General features: G+C 38.6%; 2 protein-coding genes across 3 annotated transcripts in view; both read right to left on the bottom strand.

Moving 5' to 3' along the window:
* The window catches only part of med30 (mediator complex subunit 30), a 37,036-nt gene extending 36,648 nt beyond the window's left edge, over positions 1–388 (bottom strand). Inside the window, exon 1 of the mRNA XM_081377258.1 lies at positions 323–388. The gene's annotated coding sequence lies outside the window, so the exon portion shown is untranslated. The remainder of the gene's footprint in view (positions 1–322) is intronic.
* Positions 389–4,356: 3,968 nt separating this feature from the next.
* On the bottom strand, positions 4,357–19,651 carry LOC308696740 (proton-coupled zinc antiporter SLC30A8-like). Of its 2 annotated transcripts, none has more exons than XM_081375630.1 (8): positions 19,130–19,651; positions 15,317–15,465; positions 14,819–14,965; positions 12,239–12,392; positions 8,993–9,248; positions 7,826–7,931; positions 6,422–6,556; positions 4,357–5,956 (listed from the first exon to the last, which is right to left on the bottom strand). In XM_081375630.1, exons 1-8 carry the CDS (start codon positions 19,204–19,206, stop codon positions 5,811–5,813), a joined length of 1,170 nt encoding a protein of 389 aa, XP_081231756.1. In that variant the 5' UTR covers positions 19,207–19,651; the 3' UTR covers positions 4,357–5,810. The 2 variants fall into 2 exon arrangements, with proteins under 2 accessions (XP_081231756.1, XP_081231757.1); XM_081375631.1 differs by lacking the exon at positions 19,130–19,651 and adding an exon at positions 15,780–16,082.
* Between the last annotated feature and the right edge of the window lie 2,558 nt (positions 19,652–22,209).

Here is a 22,209-nt window from a genome sequence, read left to right as displayed (position 1 = left end):
AGGGACTCGTTAAACATTAGTAGTTTATTTTAAGCCAACATAAGGAATTTACATACTGCATACTGTTCATACTGTGGATGGAAAGAAGTAAAGCACACAATCAACATGGTTTGAGTATATTAAATTAAGAGGAAGCGCTTAAATATTTACAGGCAATACAAGAATTAATGTGTTTACTTTTTTAATGGTATATTTCTGTTTGCTTTAAAACAGGGCCGGTCTCACTCATTTGCAGCCCTAGGCAAGATTTTACCTGGCAGAAATCTTCCATCCATTCCAATTCCACTGATCATAAACATAATCATAAAGTTCATAAACTCACTGTAATGATTCCTGTCCTGTGTTTCCCTTGTCTTGTGTGCCCTTTTGTTATTTCCTGTTCTGTGCCATGTTTTGTAGTCCTTTGTAGTTTTTCTAGTTTATTAGTATCCCCAGGTGTTTCTAATTAGCCACACCCCCTTGTTATCTTGTTTAGCTTGTTGGTCCCAGTGTATTTATAGCCCTTGTGTTTCACTTGTTACTTTGTCAGTTGTTGTACATGTATGGGTGCTTCTAGTTCGGTCCTGCTCGTGGTTTTGTTTCTTTGTCCTTCGTGTTCTTTATTATATGTACTACATGTTTCTCTATTAAAATCCTGCAAATAGATCCTCGCTTCCGCCTGCTTTCTCCAGCATCATTACAGAACAACTGACCTACATTATGGATCTAGCAGGTAGTAACCGGTACCCACTGAGCAAACTTAGTTCAATTTATCAACAGGATCACAACATTGAGAATTACGTGAAAGAGTTCCTGTTTTACAGTCACCTCGTTCCTGGTGATGATGCGATGCTTAAGGACTGTTTCTGGAGTGGACTGGAACTGGACATTAGCCTGAATCTACCAGAGGAAGACCCCAACTGGACCCTGGCACAGTATATTGATTTTGTCCTGCTGTTTTGTGGATCCTCCTTCACTGTAGGAGAGGTGGAGAAGGAGGTTGTCGCTTCTGCTGATCCAGAGACCGTTCACGTCGCTTCTGCTGATCCAGAGACCGTTCACGTCGCTTCTGCTGATCCAGAGACTCACGTCGCTTCTGCTGATCCAGAGACCGTTCACGTCGCTTCTGCTGATCCAGAGACCGTTCACGTCGCTTCAGCTGATCCAGAGACTCACGTCGCTTCTGCTGATCCAGAGACTCACGTCGCTTCTGCTGATCCAGAGACTCACGTCGCTTCTGCTGATCCAGAGACTCACGTCGCTTCTGCTGATCCAGAGACCGTTCACGTCGCTTCAGCTGATCCAGAGACTGTTCACGTCGCTTCTGCTGATCTAGAGACTGTTCACGTCGCTTCTGCTGATCCAGAGATTGTTCATGTCGCTTCTGCTAATCTAGAGACTGCTCACGTCACTTCTGCCGATCCAGAGTTTCACGCCAGTCTAGCCGAGCCTGCACTTCACGCCAGCCCAGAGTCTCCTTCGCCGCTGGTCCTGCCCAGTTCAGAGTCTCCTTCGCCGCTGGTCCTGCCCAGTTCAGAGTCTCCTTCGCCGCTGGTCCTGCCCAGTTCAGAGTCTCCTTCGCCGCTGGTCCTGCCCAGCTCAGAGTCTCCTTCGCCGCTGGTCCTGCCCAGTTCAGAGTCTCCTTCGCCGCTGGTCCTGCCCAGCTCAGAGTCTCCTTCGCCGCTGGTCCTGCCCAGCTCAGAGTCTCCTTCGCCGCTGGTCCTGCCCAGCTCAGAGTCTCCTTCGCCGCTGGTCCTGCCCAGTTCAGAGTCTCCTTCGCCGCTGGTCCTGCCCAGCTCAGAGTCTCCTTCGCCGCTGGTCCTGCCCGGCTCGGAGCCCTCTTCGCCGCTGATCCTGCCCGGCTCAAAGCCCTCTTCGCCGCTGATCCTGCCCGGCTCAAAGCCCTCTTCGCCGCTGGTCCTGCCCGGCTCAAAGCCCTCTTCGCCGCTGGTCCTGCCCGGCTCAAAGCCCTCTTCGCCGCTGATCCTGCCCGGCTCAAAGCCCTCTTCGCCGCTGATCCTGCCCGGCTCAAAGCCCTCTTCGCCGCTGATCCTGCCCGGCTCAAAGCCCTCTTCGCCGCTGGTCCTGCCCGGCTCAAAGCCCTCTTCGCCGCTGATCCTGCCCGGCTCAAAGCCCTCTTCGCCGCTGGTCCTGCCCGGCTCAAAGCCCTCTTCGCCGCTGGTCCAGGACTCTTTACCGGGGAGCCTCCCCAAGAAAATTTTGGGGGGGGGGGGCAATACACCTCCGGACCAGTCCGATCCGCCAGGACCGCCAGAGGGGTGGTCTCCTGTTCCGCCCTGGCCGCCTGAAGGGTCGTCTCCGCCCTGGCCGCCTGAAGGGTCGTCTCCGTGGTGGCCGCCTCAAGGTTCGTCTCCGCCCTGGCCGCCCGAAGGGTCGTCTCTGCCCTGGCCGCCCGAAGGGTCGTCCCCGCTGTGGCCGCCTGAAGGTTCGTCTCCGCCTGAAGGGTCGTCTCCACCTGAGGGGTCGTCTCCGCCCTGGCCGCCCGAGGGGTCGTCTCCGCCCTGGCCACCCGAGGGGTCGTCTCCGCCCGAAGGGTCTTCTCCACCTGAGGGGTCATCTCCGGCCCGGCCGCCTGAAGGGTCGTCTCCGCCCTGGTCGCCTGCACTGCCTGCTCCGCCCTGGCCTTCCATACTACTGCAGTCTCCAGGCCCTCTTCCACTCCACGGGCCTGGCCCTCCATCCCGCCCCTCAGTTCCACCTCCGCTCCACCACCCTCCTGAAATATTTCCTGAGGAGCGTCTGGAATCCGCTCCTTAAGTGGGGGGCTATGTCATGATTCCTGTCCTGTGTTTCCCTTGTCTTGTGTGCGCTTTTGTTATTTCCTGTTCTGTGCCATGTTTTGTAGTCCTCTGTAGTTTTCTAGTTTATTAGTCTTCCCAGGTGTTTCTAATTAGCCACACCCCCTTGTTATCTTGTTTAGCTTGTTGGTCCCAGTGTATTTATAGCCCTTGTGTTTCACTTGTTACTTTGTCAGTTGTTGTACATGTATGGGTGCTTAGTTCGGTCCTGCTCGTGGTTTTGTTTCTTTGTCCTTCGTGTTCTTTATTATATGTACTACATGTTTCTCTATTAAAATCCTGCAAATAGATCCTCGCTTCCGCCTGCTTTCTCCAGCATCATTAAACTCACACTAGTGCTGCACGATTCTGGATACACTGAGAATCATGTTTTTTTTTTTGTACACGTGTTTTTTTCTAAATAGGGATCACGATTCTGAATAGTCAATTAAACAAAATAACATACAATTTACTAGAGGTTCTGACAGAAGGTTGATTGCTGCTGTCTATTTAATATATATATATATGTTTTTTTTTTTTTAAATATGGTTAGAAGGAATGAATCAATGACTCACACATAAAGACGTCACTTGTTTCATTATTAGATCGATCGAGTGTTTTTGAACGAATGATTCGACAAATTAATTTTTTAACAGTCACTTGTCGCCACCTACTGGTGTAATAATGTAATTAAAACAATCTTTATTTGAAGCGTCAAGTTACTATCAAAAGATGATTAAATCTATATACATCAGTGTTTATATCCAAACTCTAAACTTTTTGGCTACACTTTATTTTAAGGTGTCATTGTTACAGTGTAATTATATATTTAAGTACTGAGTGATATTAATTAACTAGCCTACATGTACTTACTATAGGGTTAGGATTTGGCTGAGGGTTAATTGCATGTAATTATGCATAATTTACTGTTATTACTATGGTAAGTACATGTACCATATGTAAGGACACTTTTAAATTAAGTGTTACCAACTTGTATCCCAGTACTTCTGTAATAAATTTAAATTATTGTAACACATGAATTAGGGTATCATTGAAAATACTGTTTGTGATACTGTTTCATGTCTTTATATGACTACTGTTCTATCTGGATCATATTTTTTAATTTGTTTACTTCACTCATTTGGGCTCCCCTAATATTTGCCTACTCCATGGGACGGCCCTGCTTTTGAACAGAGCCTAAGATGGTCCCATGTATGCTTGCCTTGGACTATCACCAGACCTTCTGCCTGGAAAAGAGGTTTTGTTCACTAGTTCAACAGTGGCGTCACGTTACGTAACTGATCCGAGATCAAAATGCAGTCGTTTATCAGGGTAATCTAGAAGCACAATCCATTAAACATGCAGTAGGTCAAAAAACACAGGCAAACCTTCCAGATAGGCAACAGGCAGAGCGGGTGATCAAATAACCAGGCAAAAGAGTCAAAACCATGAACACGGGAAACCAGAAAAGTGCTCAGAACTGCAGTGTGAAGCAAACAAGACTTTGCAAAGAATGACTGAAAACACCGGGTTAATAAAGGCAGAGTTAATGAGGTGATGACACAAAGGTGGAAGTGAATTACAGTATTACAGTACTTTATTACATTACAGTGAATTACAGTATTATTTTTAAATAATAGAGTACTGTACATTTATGAAGAGAAGTATTGGCAACATCTCACCTGTCGTAAGTCAGTCTGACTACAAGCTTTGGAATTTGAAAATGTGTGTTTTTAAATGTAAAAAGTCCTTTTAATGAATGTAAATGAGACATTTTAACCCATCATGCACTGTGGCATTCATAAATATGCAGCTATAATATACGTAGATGGTTTTAAATAAAAAAATGTATGCCGATATACAACAGTTGCATATTATCGTGGTACTGATATCTTAGTTTCGAACTTTGCTTGAGGAGTAAAAAAAAACAAGATTGGATTCAAAACAAAAAATAGGAAATGAGAACAAAAAAAAAACATTGATCGAAGAACTGAAAGTCCTCTTAGCGTTTTTTATTTAGTTTTTACTAAAATAATGTGTCTATTTCAAATGATTTTCATTGCTAAAGTACCTTCTTACCTGCATGGCTCAGTGGGGTTTTTTTTTGGCACATGTCAAGTCATTTTCCATTTTCTGTTTATGTTCACTGATCAATATTTATATGTGAATAAAGGCCTAAATTAAATCTGTTCAAGTCAAATTTGGACTAAACCGCTTGTTTCATTTGGATTAGTTTTATGATCTCTTTATGAACTTTTTGAAGCATCAAAGTGGTAGTTGCGCAGACTGTCAATGGAGGGACAGATTTCATTTAAAATATCTTTCATTTGTGTTTCGAAGATGAACGAAATTCTTAAGGGTTTGGATCGACATGAGGGTGAGTTTTTTTTTTTGGGTGAGCCAAACCTTGAAAGGGATAGTTTGCCTAAAAATGAAAATTTCCCAGATTATTTCAATGTATTTTTTTAAATAAACGCGTTTAACAACAGAGTTCGTGGTGAAAACGACATTATTTTCTACCAAATTACATCCAAATGTGCATATTTTGCACTAAACTTACAAAATAATAAATAAATAAAAAAATCAACATTTTTAAATGAGTAGTTTGATATTTCTCCATTGTTTTTAAGTCTATTATCCTGTATGCAATGCTTCATGGGATTGTAGCACACAGTCTTGTACCTCTGTCTAATTTTGCTTCAAATCAAAGTTTGTAACGTTATGATTCTCCTCGTAGCTTGTTGGTTTGGTTCATGGCTTAGAAAGCTTATACGAAATCCCTATGGGAGAAATGAATGTAAAAAATACTTCCGTATCCAGTCCTGCGGATACAAAGAGGGACGGCACTGTTATAATACCACAACCTCAGTGAAATACTGTCATGTGACCCGCCCCCAAAAACACACACCGAAGTCCAAGAAGACCTCATTCTACAATAAAACAGATGTAATTATATCAGCTCTAAAGCGTTAACACCCAATAATCCTCTTGAAAAGGTCTCTTTCCGCCTTTATGGATAAGTCTCTGGGAGTTTCACTTCGTGGGGTTTTGACAGAGACTGCAGTCAGGCCTTTGGTCCTCCTGTTGCTCCAGTTGAATGGTGACCGAATGGAAACTGTAAGCGTTGAAACAGGCTTGGGTAATTTCTTTCAACACCACCTGTGGATCTGCAGTGTCTTCTGAGGAGTTCAAAATGAACAGACGGGTGAATATTTCAGAATTAAATGCCAAAATTAAGCCACATGGGTAATTTTTTTTTAAATTAAGATGTATAAGTAAGATGTATGTATAAATAAGCTTTCCATCAATGTATGGTTTGTTAGGATAGGACAATATTTGGTCGAGATACAACTAAAAAAAATCTGGAATCTGAGGATGCAAAAAAATCAAAACATTGAGAAAATCTCCTTTAAAGTTGTGCATTTATGTTGGCGATTGTGCTGCATTCACTCACAGAAATACATGTTTTATATATTTACGGTAGGAAATTTACAAAATATCTTCATGGAACATGATCTTTACTTAATATCCTAATGATTTTTGGCATAAAAGAAAAATCGATAATTTTGACCCGTACAATGTATTGTTGGCTATTGCCACAGATAAACCCGTGCGACTCGAGACATATGGAGTTAAAGCGTTACCTATGGCCACGTGAGCGGAGAGCACCGCCTGGTTCATCGTCAGGGCCCAGATGTGAAGGTTGTGCACAGTTTTGACTCCCTTCACTAGGAGCAGACGATCCCTCACCTCATTATAGTTCACACCAACCGGAGTTCCTGTGGAGGACACACACTCGAGCTCCAATTCACATCGTCATGATCCAAGAAATGAGAACGTTCCCTGTTAGCTCGGTTATTACTATATTCTATATAATTGTTAACTCATCAAAACTTTTAAATAGCACAATGGAAGAATGACCTTTTAAGAGACCACATTTTTTTTAAATGAAACAAATAAAAATCTTACACAACAATTAATTGTGTTTCTAAAAATTATGGCATTTCAGACAATCTGACGAGCTCTAATTCATATCTTCATGTTCCAAGAAAAGGTTTAACGAGAAGAGCATGTGAAAAATGAAATGACCGTTCACAGAATGCTAATATAGAGACTATATTTAAGATTTACCTTCAATTAATCTACCAGTCAAAAGTTTGGACAGCTAACAATTTTTTATTCCCAGCTAAAAAAAATTTTTTCCAAAAACGTTTGGCTAACGTTGCCATTAAGTTATACGAACGTTATTTCTGAATGTTCTCTGAACGTTCAAAACGCGCAGTTAAAAAAATAAAAAATAATACTGGTTATGTGAACGTTAAGAGAACATTAAATTTTATCATTTTGCAAACATTATGGGATTGTTACTTTTGAATGTACTCTGAACAAGTAGTAACTTTAAAAAAAAAAACATTAGACAAACATCCAACTAAAATGTTTCAGAAAAAAACAATATTTTGAGAACATTATTAACTCTTTCCCTTCCATTGACAGAAATGTTCCGGCGTTCAGTGTTTTCACTGTTATACGGTAGGGGGCGCTATCACACATCTTCTGAAACATAACTGAATCTCCTGATCAAAAGATACACAAAGATGCAGCAGAAACAAGCGATATCACATGTAAGCAGATGCATATGTAAAATAATGTGATCATCAACATTAAACAGCATATAAATCAAATCTGCCTAATGTTCCTGAATGAAATGTGGACCCAGGATGAGCTTTAGGACTGTGAAGCTTTTGGGTGTTGATCTACTAATCTCTGTTTTGATCGTCGTTCTTAATCTGATCTGGATGTAGTCTTTTTGTTCTCAGCTTTTTGTTCAGAATGTTGCTTTTTTTAATGAAACTTACCCATATTCAAGTGTTGATAAAAAATAATGCATGAAGCTAGAATAAAACATTTTAAAAGCAGAGGCTCTGTTCTTTCTTTTGATATATCGCATGTTCAGATATTCAACAAAATATTCAGGGGGTTATGAAACTTTTGTTTCAAAAATGCAAAACGTTAAGCTTCTTTAAAAAGTCACAGGCAAGACATTTTACCTTCCATCAAGACGATAATAATGTCCCTCATGATGGTGAACGTGGTTGCCAGGACGAACAGAGAAAACAGGAAGGTGCAGATGGGATCTGCAATTTTATATTCAGGCTGTAAAAAGAAATTAATTCAGTTCATTAGCATCATGCTGTTACATTTGATCTATACAAGGTTATTGTTAAGATAAAACCAATAAAAATATTTCTGTTAAAGGCATAATATGTAGTTTTTCGCCACTAGAGGTCGCCTATTCAAAACAAAGGCATAGCTTGATGAACCCTTGATTTGGCGGAAAAGAATCCGACGGGACTCGTAAATAATATTCATAGATGAGATTAACATGGTACTCACGGAAAATCAAGAAAACAAGCGATTCAAACAATAAGACTAACAGTGTTGAGCTGTATAACAATGATTCGTTTCTGTCTATAAACGTATCTAAACAGTTGTTCCCTTGTCTAATAAAACATTTTATATAGAATATCACTGACAGGCGACGCACGGACATGGTCCGAGTCCTGGTTCAAATTGCTTATTTCTCTGGATTTAAACATTCTTGGAAACATCTACTGGTGGTTCTAGTGGTTTTTGGATATTTTAATTTCAAAAATCTTACGTATTGTGCCTTTAATTGAAATAAAGCTGAAATAAAATAAAAACAAAAATATTAGTTGGAAAAACTTGAACTAAATGAAAATTTGTCTTGGCAATAGTAGTTTAAGTTTAAGTTGAAGCACTAAAATTATTACCTGGAAATAAATAAAAACTAAAACTGAAATAAAAGTAAATTAAACCTAAATAGCATATTTTGCTCTTCCAGTAACGCCTATTCCAAATAGAAATGTTAACGTCTTTAATTATGTTCTCAAAACATTAGCACTAAAACATTCTTTATACAACAATCATGAAACATTTTTTTTCTGAAACATTTGCCTAATATTTTTAAACGTTACTACTTCAGAGAACATTCAAAAGTAACTTTCCTATAACCTTTGCATAACCAATCATTTATTTTATTTTGTTTTTTTACTTTAAGAAAAAAAAAATGGATGTTTTGAACGTTCAGAGAACACTCATAACCTATATATTTAATATATATATATCATATTTTTGTGAGCTGGGTCATCAGTTAGGACTCATCGAATCTAAGAATGTAAAGTAAAACTGCTTACCTTAAAAAAGATGAGGAGGGCACTGACCAGCACACTGACACTCTGCAGAAGGTCTCCAATCACATGGACAAACGCTGCCCTTATGCTGGCATTAGCTTGTTGTTTTTTCCCAGTCTCTTGCTCCTTGACGTCACAATGTTTATCGTTAGAATGGCTGTGTCCCTTTTCCTTCTCGTGATCGTGACTGTGACCGTGACCGGCGCTCAGACCACCGTGACTATGGCCGTGACCCGACTGATGCAGCGTGAGTGCCATTCTACACACACAACAACAGATAGAAGGTCCGTTTAAAGGTGCAGTGTGTACATTTTTAGCGGCATCTAGTGGTGAAGTTGTGAATTGCACCCAACAGAAGTTACGGTGGCCGACAGGAAGTGATGTCATGATCTGAGATGGATGGTTCGGAGTAAAATCAACCTAGGGTCCTTTGCACCATGACCTCGAGCAAAACAAGCCTTTTTTCCCTTGGTCGAAGATTATTAAAGTTAGAGCTTATTTAGAGATATCAGCCGGATGGCTTAGTGCAGGCGCTAATGGATCCAAGGTCGTATCTCGTAAATTACCCCACTAATAATGCCCAGAATAGTACCAGACTTCTACAGTAGTACAAATAGGTTCTGTACTCATAAAACGAGGCATTGGAAAGTTTGTAAGTACATCAGAAGTTTATTTAAATAACACTTGCCTGACAGCTAATGCTACCGCTAACCCGGACGTCGACGTTTGGCTCGAGGTCATGGTGCAAAGGACCCTAGGTTGATTTTACTCTGGACCATCCCTTTAAGCAATGAGGTTTCTTTACATAGATAAATTAAGAAATTAGGTTTATTAATTATTCAGTAAAACGATGTTATTGCGAATATTATTGTTACTTGTTCATCATTGTGTCAGTGTTTTATTCGCTGACTTTAGCTAGCGTGAATAAGAACAACATAGTGATGAAACGCGTTTGTCCGCTTAGGGCCACCGTAGAAACATGTCGATGTAAGCGGACCCGTGGTGTGTGAAGACAGAAATGCTCATTCTAAGCTAATAAAAACATAATGCTTCATTATGTAAGGTCGTAATACACCACTGAAAACATAGTTCTGTATATGATATTGCATTTCTGTCAACAGATCCTCGTAAATATTACACACTGCACCTTTAAGACATTTTCACTGCAAATAACAGTTTTGCTAAGGTACTATATTAGTTAGTTATTAGATTAGGGCTATATATAGTGCATACCTGTCAACAATTGGGTACCAAAATACGGGAGACCTGGGGGGGGGGGGTTTCAGTTCAACCACATGCGGTTTCATGTCATCTATACATTACACACCCCATTGCCAAACCATAGAAAAATTCAGTTAAGACTGTATTCATCTTAACAATACATAACAAACCAATATACAGAAAAACAGATTTCTAAAATAAGGTATAGGCCACAAATCGGTGAGTACAGTTTGCAAACTGAACAGGTGATGTTGTGTAATATTCAGCTACTGTAAGAAACTGTTCCAGAGGGTGGAGTTTACTGGTACTGAATATTACACATCACCTGTGTATACTGGAACAGATTTTCACTGGAACTGAATATTACATCCAAATATTGTTATGTAATCAATCCACATATTGTTGTGTAACTTCACCTACTGGAACAGTATTTCACAATTTTTCACAGGAACTGAATATTACAAACAACTATTGCGAAAGAACGATTTACAAAACAACGATTATGCACGGATTATAAATTTGTTCACTGTTACCGTTGTACGTAGTTTTTTTTTTTTTATAGTTCTATTTTGTTAATCAATTTTGTATTCTATTTTGGCTTTCTCGTGTGTCCCTATTTTTGTTGTGTCCCTTTTGAGCCACGGGGCGAAACGGGTACGGATTGAAAAACCAAAGCATCTGTACGGTTCACAGATCTGAGCACAGCTGAGACTTTTTCTCTGGTACTTTTGGCGTAGGATATTTATTTCCATCAAGGTCAGGCTGCAATGTCAAATGTATTCCCAGGAATGAGTGATGCATTAGCAAGAATAAAAGCGCATCATATAATGTAACGCCATGCAGCCAAATGATGACAGAAAAATTCAGATGCTGCGTTAAAGGAGAACTCCGGTCAATTTTAACATTGAGCTCATTTTATTGTACATTTGGAGTGCTGTCAATACAGAGAACAACGACAAAAATCGGTGTTGCCTACACCGAGTTATCCTCTTTTTAAAATTTGCACCCTGTTGACTTCAATGGGGCAAGTACTAAACCTGCTTTTAGCATCTTAACATCCTTGATGTGTCATTACAAGTGCACAGAAAATGTGAGTGATTCCTTCAGAGTGATCACGGGTGAATCTGACTGCAGTAGATGTGAAAGATATGGATAAAAATGATGTTATTTCAGCCAGCGCACATACCTGTGTTTACATCCTGTTTTCGATCGAAGTCCATAGTAATCGATTGTCGAGTTCACACGCATAGGTTTAGTTACCCATGATCACGCGCGTGAACTCGGCAATTGATTACTATGGACTTCAACCGAAAACAGGATGTAAACACAGGTATGTGCGCTGGCTGAAATAACATCATTTTTATCCATATCTTTCACATCTACTGCAGTCAGATTCACTCGTGTTCACTCAGAAGGAATCACTCACATTTTCTGTGCACTTGTAATGACACATCAAGGATGTTAAGAGGCTAAAAGCAGGTTTAGTACTTGCCCCATTGAAGTCAACAAGGTGCAAATTTTAAAAAGAGGATAACACGGTGTAGGCAACACCGATTTTTGTCGTTGTTCTCTGTATTGACAGCACTCCAAATGTACAAAAAAATGAGCTCAATGTTAAAATTGACCGGAGTTCTCCTTTAAATACTAAACACTGAGTCTTTTCCCATTTCTACCAGTAACGCTTATTCAACTTCCCGCGTCTACTACCTGCGCAGATATCGACGCACAAGTGGGCTGTAGGTTGCCAGGTTGAGTTCACAAATGGGTTCAAATTTGTATGATGTGTTGATTGCGCGAGTAGGATGGGTTTCATAAGATCTGGCAACTGGACAACCTTGGAATAATATATCGATGTGATTATTCATATAACGACGTTTGGGCCATACAAATAACGGGAGTTTCACAGGAGAAATAAAAAAACGGGAGGGGGGCGGGAGATGGGTGTGAAATACGGGAGACTCCCGGGGAAAACGGGAGTGTTGACAGGTATGATATAGTGTGCGCATGCACAATGAGGGTTTGTCTCACATGATGTTGGCCAGTACAGCACAGCCGGAGGTGATGAGCATCACAGTGGCCTCGATAGTGAAGTCGTCGTGTATGAGCCGCTCCACCGCCAGATACACCAGAACGCCCGTCACCAGCCAGATGCTGAAGACCGACAGCAGAGCGCCCAGGATTTCTGAGAACACACACAATAGTACAGTGATAAAATTACACTTGTGCTTCCAGTTTACTGAATATATATATATATACACAACCATTCAAAAGTTTGAGGTCGGTGAGATTTTTAAAAACTCGCATCTGCTGCATTTATTTGATCAAAAATACAGTAAAAAATAGTGAAATATTAATACAATTTAAAATATTTGTTTTCTACTGTATGTGAATATATAGTAAAGTGTAATTTATATCCTGCGATCAAAGCATCATTACTCCAGTCTTCAGTGTCACATGATCCTTCGGAAATCACTCTAATATGAGGATTTGATGATCAAGAAACATTTATGATTATTATCAATGTTGAAAACAGTTTAATATTTTTGTGTAAACCGTGATAAAAAAAAATTTCAGGATTCTTTAAAGAATAGAAAGTTTAAAAGAACAGCATTTATTTGAATATAAATATTTTGCAACAATATTAATGTCATGTCTAGTGTTTGTTTTGTTTATTTTCATGTTTTTTTCCCTTGTAAAATACCTAAAGTCAAGGTTCCTGTCATGCAATTCCCTTTTCCCTCGTGTGTTCTTGCCATGTGTCATGTTGTCATTGGTTGATTTAGTCATGTGGTTTCTCAGTTCTGTTCTGTCATTGGTTCATTGCTTAATCATGTTCACAGGTGTGTCTAGTCAAGTCATTAGTCTCTGCTTAAATTGACCTCATGTTTCCAGTCTCTTGTCTTTCCGACAGGAAGATGTGAATGGTGTGTGGAGGAAATGAAACGGTAGAATCATGTATTGTGAAAAGTATAAAGATGACAGAGAAAAGTTTTAGAAGAGGTTCAGAGGGAAGAGGAGATTGATGTTAATCTCAGGTACCTATTAAACCCTGAACAAAGACGTAATAACAGAGAAGCTTAATTTAAATATTTGGAGAACACAGGTTTCATTAATAGGATTTGAGAAGGAGTGTTTTGTTTTCTTTTTCTCTCAAGCCAAATGAGTTGAACAAGCTGCACTGGCTAAAGCATAGATTATTATTGAGCGGTGGAGGATGGGAAGTGGCTAAAGCCTCTGGATCGAGTTAGGTGGCGGTAATGTGCGAAATTGGTGCGAACCGCCAAAGAAACGGGAAGAAGTCTCTTGTCTTGTATTGTTTGTGTAACCACTGTTTGGTGAGTGTTAAAGTCATGTCAAGGTATGCTTAGCCAAGTCTTTGTTTATTTTGTACACATTTATGTTATATAAATCCTGCTCTTGGGTAGTGGTGGGCAGATCGAGGCTTTGTGGAGCACTGAAACAGTTTAAGCAAACGTGCCGTATTCAATCCGACGTTATCTCCACAGGGACCCCTGGTGGTCAGAACAGTGCAAATGCAACAAAAAACCCAGGCTAAACATGCAAAAACTTTTACAAATCTATTGCAAAAATCAATTTCTATTGCAAAATCCTTTTGCAAATGCAATTATCTAATAAGATTATCAAGTGTCTGTTCTTTTATCAATTGTCAGGGTTTGTTCTATGAATGGCTCAGCTAAACAGGCCAATAAGAGGCTATTATACCATTATTCATTTTAATTATACTCCTGTCTAATTAAAACGTCTACAAATGTATAAAACTGATCCGAGATCAGGTAAAACCCACAGGTTCTCAGTGACTCAGAGATTCAAATTTTGAAACGTTTCGAAACAGTTAAGACGTAATGAAGCCTCGTTTACTGAAATCATGTGACTCTGGCAGTTTGATACACGCTTCATAATCCGTGTATCATTCGTTCAGTCGTTTTTTGATTTAATATTGAAAGTAGAAAATTGAGAAAACGGTTCCTTTTTTATATATATATATTTTTTCCACTCCAAAAATAATACTTTTTTTTTTTTTTGTTCTGAGACAGGGTTTTCTTCTGTGTAGACCAGGAGTTCTCAAGTGCTAGGGAGTCCGTGAAATAATTAGCTATTTTCCTATCTTCTGGACTGTAAAGTCACTTTTTTTTTTTTATCATGAAGCACGCTGTGACTTTTATTTATAATAAAAGTTTCTCTAAATGAACTTGTTGCTTATTGTACGGTTTTATAAATATAAAAAGTAATCATTAGCTTCTTTACAGTCCAGACCACTGGACACATGCGTGAATTCTGAAAAATGTTGGTGTGCATTTATTAATAACATGGACTCGTTATATCAATTGTTTTTTTGGTGTCATTTTGGAGTCTTCATGAGTCCTTTTTTTCCACAGGAAAACAGTTTTGTGAGAATCACCCTTCAATCTGATGACTAACTCTGCTGACTTCTGCTAATTTCATGATTCATGATTAATTGCACAAAAAGGGTGTTATTAATCACGACTAAAATCTATTGACAGCCCTAATATATAGTGTATTATTTCCCTGTGTCCAGGTCAGTTTTGGGGCATTAAAATGTACTGTTCTTTAATTCCAGTAACTCACCTGCTCGATGCCAGCCGTAATTGAGCGTGCGAGTCGCGGGTCTGGAGGACAACCACAGCGAACCCAAACTGATGATGAAGCTGGTGAGATCCACGAGCAGGTGAGCGGCATCCGTCATCACCGCCAGACTTCCAGCAAAATACCCACCTGTACACACACCACACATCAGCGCTTATTACCCAGAGAGCCTTTGTGTGTGCAGAAACATGCAGAAACTCACTCAGCGTAACACTTTACAATAAGGTTCATTAGTTAACAACCTTAGTTAACATGTGCTTTGTTAATGTTAATTTCAGCATTTACTAATACTTTAGCTATACATTAGTTAATGCACTGTGAACTAACATGAACAAACGGCTGTATTAACTTTAACTAACATTAACAAAGAGTAATAAATACTGTAACAAATGCATTGCTCATGGTTTAGGTCATGTTAGTTAATACTAATGAACCTTATTGTAAAGTGTTACCGAGGTCAGCAGGAAGCGTCACACACACCTAATATCTCGCCCACCATAAACACCAGACACACTGCTGACACGATGTACAGGCGTTTCTTGGCGATCTTTTTCTCCCGCTCTCGGTCCTCCAGGGCACGGCTGTTATCGTGACAGTGTTTGCCATCCTTCATCTCACCTGAGGACACACTGGGAGGAATACAACACTCATTAACATAAGTCAATCTTAGATTTCTTCAGGAGTCATAGGTTTGATTGACAAACAGCAAGTTTATGTCTGATGTTGACCATGCATGACAATTCACCAACAATGTTGTGCCAAAAAAAACAATGCTATTTCTGTTATACTATATCTTTTGAACATGCTTGTGATTTACAATAAAGTACGATTTCTATAAAATAAATATGCCCTGGTTGGTGGAGCTCAGGCAATTACATGTAACAATCACATGTGTAAATATTGATTATTTACACTGTAGCAAGAAACTTAAAATGATACTTACAAGACCTAAAGTTACCTTTCAAAAAGCAGTTGATTGTAGGTAAAAATGTTTTAATATATGCCGATAATGCTTTACTTTTACTGGCTAAAAAATCGCGCCAAATGATTCAGTGTTAAAAGTGCGGAGCGAACGAATCGAACCGAATCGCAAATCGATTCAGACCGTTTTGCAAACTCGTTCTGGCAAGGAAGAGAGCCGAGTTGCACCGATCCAGCCGAGCGTGTCCTCAGGTGTCCAGGATTAGGGCGCAGAGCAAAGTTTGCACACCACTGAGACAAGACCTTGTGCAACCGCAAAACACTCACGAAAAGAGGAAAAGATAGGGGAGACCGGGGACGGTTGCAACAGGGGATGGTTGCAACATGTCCATATTTCACCAATCAGAAACAAGCTAGAGTGATAACACTCATACTGTATATGCACAGTGCCCCCCCCCCATGACATTATTCTTTTGTTCAATTATTCATTATTCAATTATTCTTTTGTTGACTTCTAAGTGACATGGTTAGCAAGTCAGTGTGTCTAGCAGGCGTATGATGATCTGTCATGACTCATGGCTGATAGGTTGCAACAAGTTATAAGTTGCATGTTTAATAAAAGTTGGTTGCATTGCAAATTGTTCAGTTCTTCCTGTCTGACACTGAAATATGGAGAGATTGAATAGCATCTGTAACACAGACTACTACTACTACTACATCTGTAGTAGTAGTAGAATTCCTACTTCTAAATTCTGAAAAAACAGAGTTTCTAATTATTGGACAAAAAACTTCCTCACGTTAATAATCTAGAATACTGTCTAACACTTGATGGCTGCTCTGTTAAGTCTTCGTCGTCGGTTAGGAACCTGGGTGTGCTCTTTGATACCAATCTTTCATTTGAAAGTCACGTGTCTAGTATCTGTAAAACTGCATTTTTCCATCTTAAAAATATATCTAAATTACGCCATATGCTCTCATTGACAAATGCGGAACTATTAGTCCATGATTATTGTAATGCTCTACTCTACTGGGTGGTTGCCCTGCACGCTTAATAAACAAACTACAGCTGGTCCGAAACACAGCAGCTCGAGTTCTTACCAGAACCAGGAAGTATGACCATATTAGCCCGGTTCTCTCAACACTGCACTGGCTCCCTATTAAACATTGCATACATTTTAAAATATTGCTGATTACTTACAAAGCACTGAATGGTTTAGCTCCGCAGTGCTTGAGCGAGCTCTTAACGCATTATAGTCCTTCACGTCTATTGCGATCTCAAAATTCCGGCCAGTTGATTATACCTAGAATATCAAAATCGACTGCTGGCGGTAGATCCTATTCCTATTTAGCACCAAAACTCTGGAACAGTCTTCCTACCATTGTCCGGGAAGCAGACACACTCTGTCAGTTCAAAGCTAGGTCAAAGACACATCTCTTTGACCTAGCATTCACATAATACATTATAGACTTCTACAATTCACTGTTAGGCTGCATAGATTAGGTCAGCCGGAACCGGGAACACTTCCCATAAATCCTGATGTTACATCATAAGAAGAATGGCATCTACGCTCATTTTAGTGTTTTTGTTTATCCCGAAGTTTTCCCGCAGCCTGCCGGATCCAGGCCGTATCCAGATCTGATGAAGGACCTGCGCCTGGACCCGATGTCACAGCGGGGTGCTAAAGTGCCAACTAGTTTCTCCTTATGGAGGATCCCTTTACCACTCTACAGATAAAGCGTAGTTGGGAAAATTCGGTTTGCGTATCTCCCCCGAAGTGATAAAATTCCGTATCAAAATGTTAAGGCCAGACAAGTAGTTTTTTAAAGCTTGGTTTGTAGGGAATTACCTGTGCACATATATTCAAACGTGCATACCAATAGACTGAACTCGTAATACGCATGTGCGCCGTCAGCGTTCTCACAGGTTTCGCGTTTAAAGTCTGTGTAGAGTTTTCGTGTCGTGTTAGCGGCCCCTAAGTTCATAACTAATGATTGCTGCGACGGAAGTGAATCAATCAAACCAACTTTAGCTGGAAAATAACTTTATTCAAGAACTGTTATAAAGCCAAAACAATCTCTGTTACTTTAAACTATCCTTGTATCTCAGTAAAGCCGCTTTGAAACAATCTACATGTTAAAAGCGCTATATAAATGAAGATGACTTGACTTGACCTGCACACTGAATATATGTAGGCCTATGTTCTACACATACACAAACTCAATAACTGTTATTTGATAAATATGACTAAATAATAGGCTACAATAATATTACTGTATAAATAAATAATACTATAATATTATAGTAGGCCTAAAACAGTTAATATTTTCAGAATTCTATGCACATTGAGACAAAAAGCTAAAGTTAATTAGTGAAATGTAAGGCATTTTTAACATGTTGCAACCGTCCGGTTGTGTTGCAACCGTCCGCTGGGTTGGGTTCAGTTGCAACATCTGGCTTCTTCCATTCAAATAAATACTGTGAATGATATGTCAAATAATCATCTTTAAATGTTCTGGGTAACAGCAGAGAAATGCAAGTTTAATATACAAATTTGGTTGGTCTAGTCCAAATAGTCTCTGAGTAACTGAGAGAAAATGCTGCCGGTCTCCCCTAAACGAAACATCATTCGTCACAGGGACCTTATGCATAAAACATCAGCATTTTGTTAAAATGGTGAATTTATGATGGTGGGGACACTTTCCAAATCATCTCAATGGCAAAATGTCCAAATCACTCTGAATACTACAATAGGCTATTAACATTTTAAATAAAGAAAACAATTTATTTACCTTTCTGTGTCTTTTAAACATGCTTGTGTTTTATATTAAAGTTTATTCTATAAAATAAATATGCCCTGGTTGGTGGAGCTCAGGTCATTATATTTTAGTAATCACAAGTGTAAATATTGATTATTTACACAGTAGCAAGAAACTTAAAATGATGCTTATTAAGACCTAAAGTTACCTTTCAAAAAGTAGCCTCTGTGTTTTAATGTATGTGTAATAATAATGCTTTACTGAGTGAAAAATCGCGCCAGATGATCCGAGTGAACCGCGTGTGTCCTCGGGTGTTCACTCATGTCTCCAGGATTAGGGCGCAGTGCAAAGTTTGCACACCACTGAGACACGACCTTGTGCAACAGCCAACACTCACGAAAAGAGGAAAAAGTAAACGAAATATCATTCGTCACTGTGACTTTAAGTATAAAACACAAAACTCAACATCCTGTTAAAAGAATAGGTTGAATTCAGGCTGATGTGGACACCTTTTCCAAATCATCTCAATGGCAAAATGTCCCAATCTCTCTGAATTCACCCTAACTTTACAACAGCGGGCTATAAACATTCAAATAAAGAAAACAGTCTACTTACTCTTCTGTCGTGATGGTGTACATTTTAGCACCGTTGTCTGTCACCAAATGGATCTTTTCCGGATCCTTTTTGAACATGGTTTTAGTTTTCCTTCACTTTTTGATGAGATTACCTCCTACACTTTGAGATTCCTCTTTCCACAGACGTTTAAAATAACTCTAAAATGCTTAAATGAAGCTAATAAACAGTGAGATTGGTCCCGGCAGCATCCTGAGGTGAAGCTGATCTTCAGAGGCTCAGTGCAAAAGCGCTGTTATTTGAAGCCTTGTGACTGCGAACCGTGTGCAAACACTGCTCTTCGCTTCTCCAAATCACGACAATAGCATCCTTTAGGATCATCCCACAACAATAACTCGATCATTTAATTACAATACATGCGTTAAGTGACGCTGTGTTTACAGTAGCCTATCGTGAGTTCCCGGAAATATTCCCTCAAACCGCTCTGTATTTTGTGACTTGAAGATGTGATTGTTTATAAAGAGTGCATATTTCACATATCCCACAGTTTAACCCCTCAGCTGTGAGGAATACGTCTAGTATTTAGTGCTCGGTGAAAAGCGGATTTGTGTGAACACTTGTGACTGCGAACCGTGTGCAGAGCTTCAGTGCAGCAACTCCTGACCGATGATCGACACAGAAAACTGACCTTTTGTTGAGGTAATCAGTTAACAGCTCCTTGAAGAGCTCGAACACATCAATAAGTTGATTAGGTTTGAAGTTTAACTAATTTAATCACTTTAATTATACTTTAAGTAAAAAAAAAAAAGTGATTCTCCAACTTTTGGCACTGTGAGCTCATGGAAGATTCACTCTCTTAAAACACACTTAAAACTATCTTCCTATCTTCATTCATTTGTCTTCTAACACAATATTGGGCAGTTTTAGAATTCCATAGAATATTATTTTTAACAGTTTTTCTGAAGAGCGCTTTCAAAGATGTCATTTCCACCACTTTTCAATTTATGTATTTTATTACAATATAATATTTTAAAACTGATTATATAAGATCACCAACATCAGTGGCTACTTAATCACATAACAAAATAAATCTTAATACTTCATGAACTTTTTATTTAAAGTTGCTAAATGCCACGAGTTGGGATTTTTGCTTACAGCATTTCATTTTTGCTCAGGTCTATGTTTATTATAAGCCACTCACACATATATTGTAAGTAATGAACTATTAATACTTTATTTAAAATACATTTAGATCCACTTCATTGGTGTGTTTTTTTGTTGTTGTTTTTTTCATAAAAACTGTAGTGGTGGAAATGACGGTTTATGGTGGAAAGATTGTTTGTTTATTTTTACTTAAATTCCCAGTCCAAAATATTTTTAACCATGTATTTTATTATTTAACATATATGAGTTGAACAGTATACCTAATATTTAAAAAAAAAAAAAAAAAAAAAAAAAAAAAGATTACAAATGATATGCATATTATATGAACCTGCTCAAAACATTAATATAAATATAGATAAATAAAAATAAAAATAAGTGTACTGGAATGGTGATATATAAAGTTCTCAGTCCAAAAGCACAAATATGTCATGAGAACATGCAAATATAGCGCACAAAAACAGCATATATCATGTCCAAAGCTACGCCTGTAACTTCTCAGAGGTGGAAATGACATTTTAGCAGTATTAGGCAATATTAGCACACACTCATGTCAGGCTTGGCTACTTTTGGACTTATTATGTTGTTTACTCGTTATAAACATACATTATTTTCATATTTGTTGTACTAATTCAACCGAACTACAGCCAAGGTGGAAATGACGCTGAATAAAAATACTCTGTATAAAAGCTTGAGTTACCTTGATTTATTTTCTAGTGCCTAAAGTTCCATCTTCAACTAATACGTCCTTTTCACTATTATTTCCATGATTACCAAGTAAATAAAATATTTAAGGTGGATCTATTAAATTGGATTTTGTTGAGGGAGGTGGAAATGACGGAAAACCTGGGGACAGACTTATTTTATTCCAAAAATAAGACAAACATGTTAAAAAATATTTAAATCTATCCTTTAATATAATTTTTTAACATTCAAAGAGGGCCAGTCTGGGTTGGGGACAAGCATAAAACTGCAAAATCTGCTAATAAACAGCCTTGCAAAAACATTTTAAAAAGAAAACAGGGGCAAGATTTGGTGGTTACTAGGATGTTGGAGCATGAACTTCATAATGACAATTTATTTGTGCATTTGTTTGGTTATTTATTTACAAAAAAAAGGCCCAAGGACGCAAAAGTGCCTGTATTGGAGAATCATATATACAGTACATATATATATACACATATCTATATCTCTCTATATACACACACACACACACACACACACACACACACATATATATATATATATATATATATATATATATATATATATATATATAATTTGAAACTAATCTAGAAGGATACTTACAGAAATTTTTCATTTTACATATTTCATATTTATTATTCACATCATATGACAAAACCAGTCGGGTCTTTTTTTAACACACTGTTCTCAATAAGACATTTTTATAAGGATTTGCCCAATTCCTTTCCGTCCAGTAGCAAGCCATCATTCCCACAGTTCTAATAATTCCAAATGGAATGTTGATGACAGAACATCTACTAGAATTTGAATTTGACGGATCTTATTTGATTGGAAGATTCAGTAACACTTTATTTCACAGTGTCCTTGTTACACGTTTCATGTACTTACCATAGTAATAACAGTAAATTATGCATAATTACACGCAACTCATTATGCATAATTAACTAACCCTCAACCAAATCCTAACCCTACAGTAAGTACATGTAGTTGCTTAATATTACTCAGTGCTTAAATATATAATTACGCTGTAACAATGACTCCTTAAAATAAAGTGTAACTGAAGATTCTTGTAAATGGGAATTCCCTTAGGAATCATGTACTCAGTCCTTCGGGAAGTGACTAAATTGATAAATCATGGTTTGCCACTTTTTAGGATTCCAGGGCCCAGTTATTAAAAAAACATAATCTGGATCATTATATAATCCCATGTTATCCAGCCTCAGGTAATCCATCTTCCTTTTGTGCCGGATTTTTAA

This window comes from Scardinius erythrophthalmus (assembly GCF_964197995.2).
Source record: "Scardinius erythrophthalmus genome assembly, chromosome: 10".
Classification (NCBI taxonomy): domain Eukaryota; kingdom Metazoa; phylum Chordata; class Actinopteri; order Cypriniformes; family Leuciscidae; genus Scardinius; species Scardinius erythrophthalmus.
The sequence above is the reverse complement of the archived record's forward strand: the minus strand, read 5'-3'. Positions and strand labels throughout refer to the sequence as shown.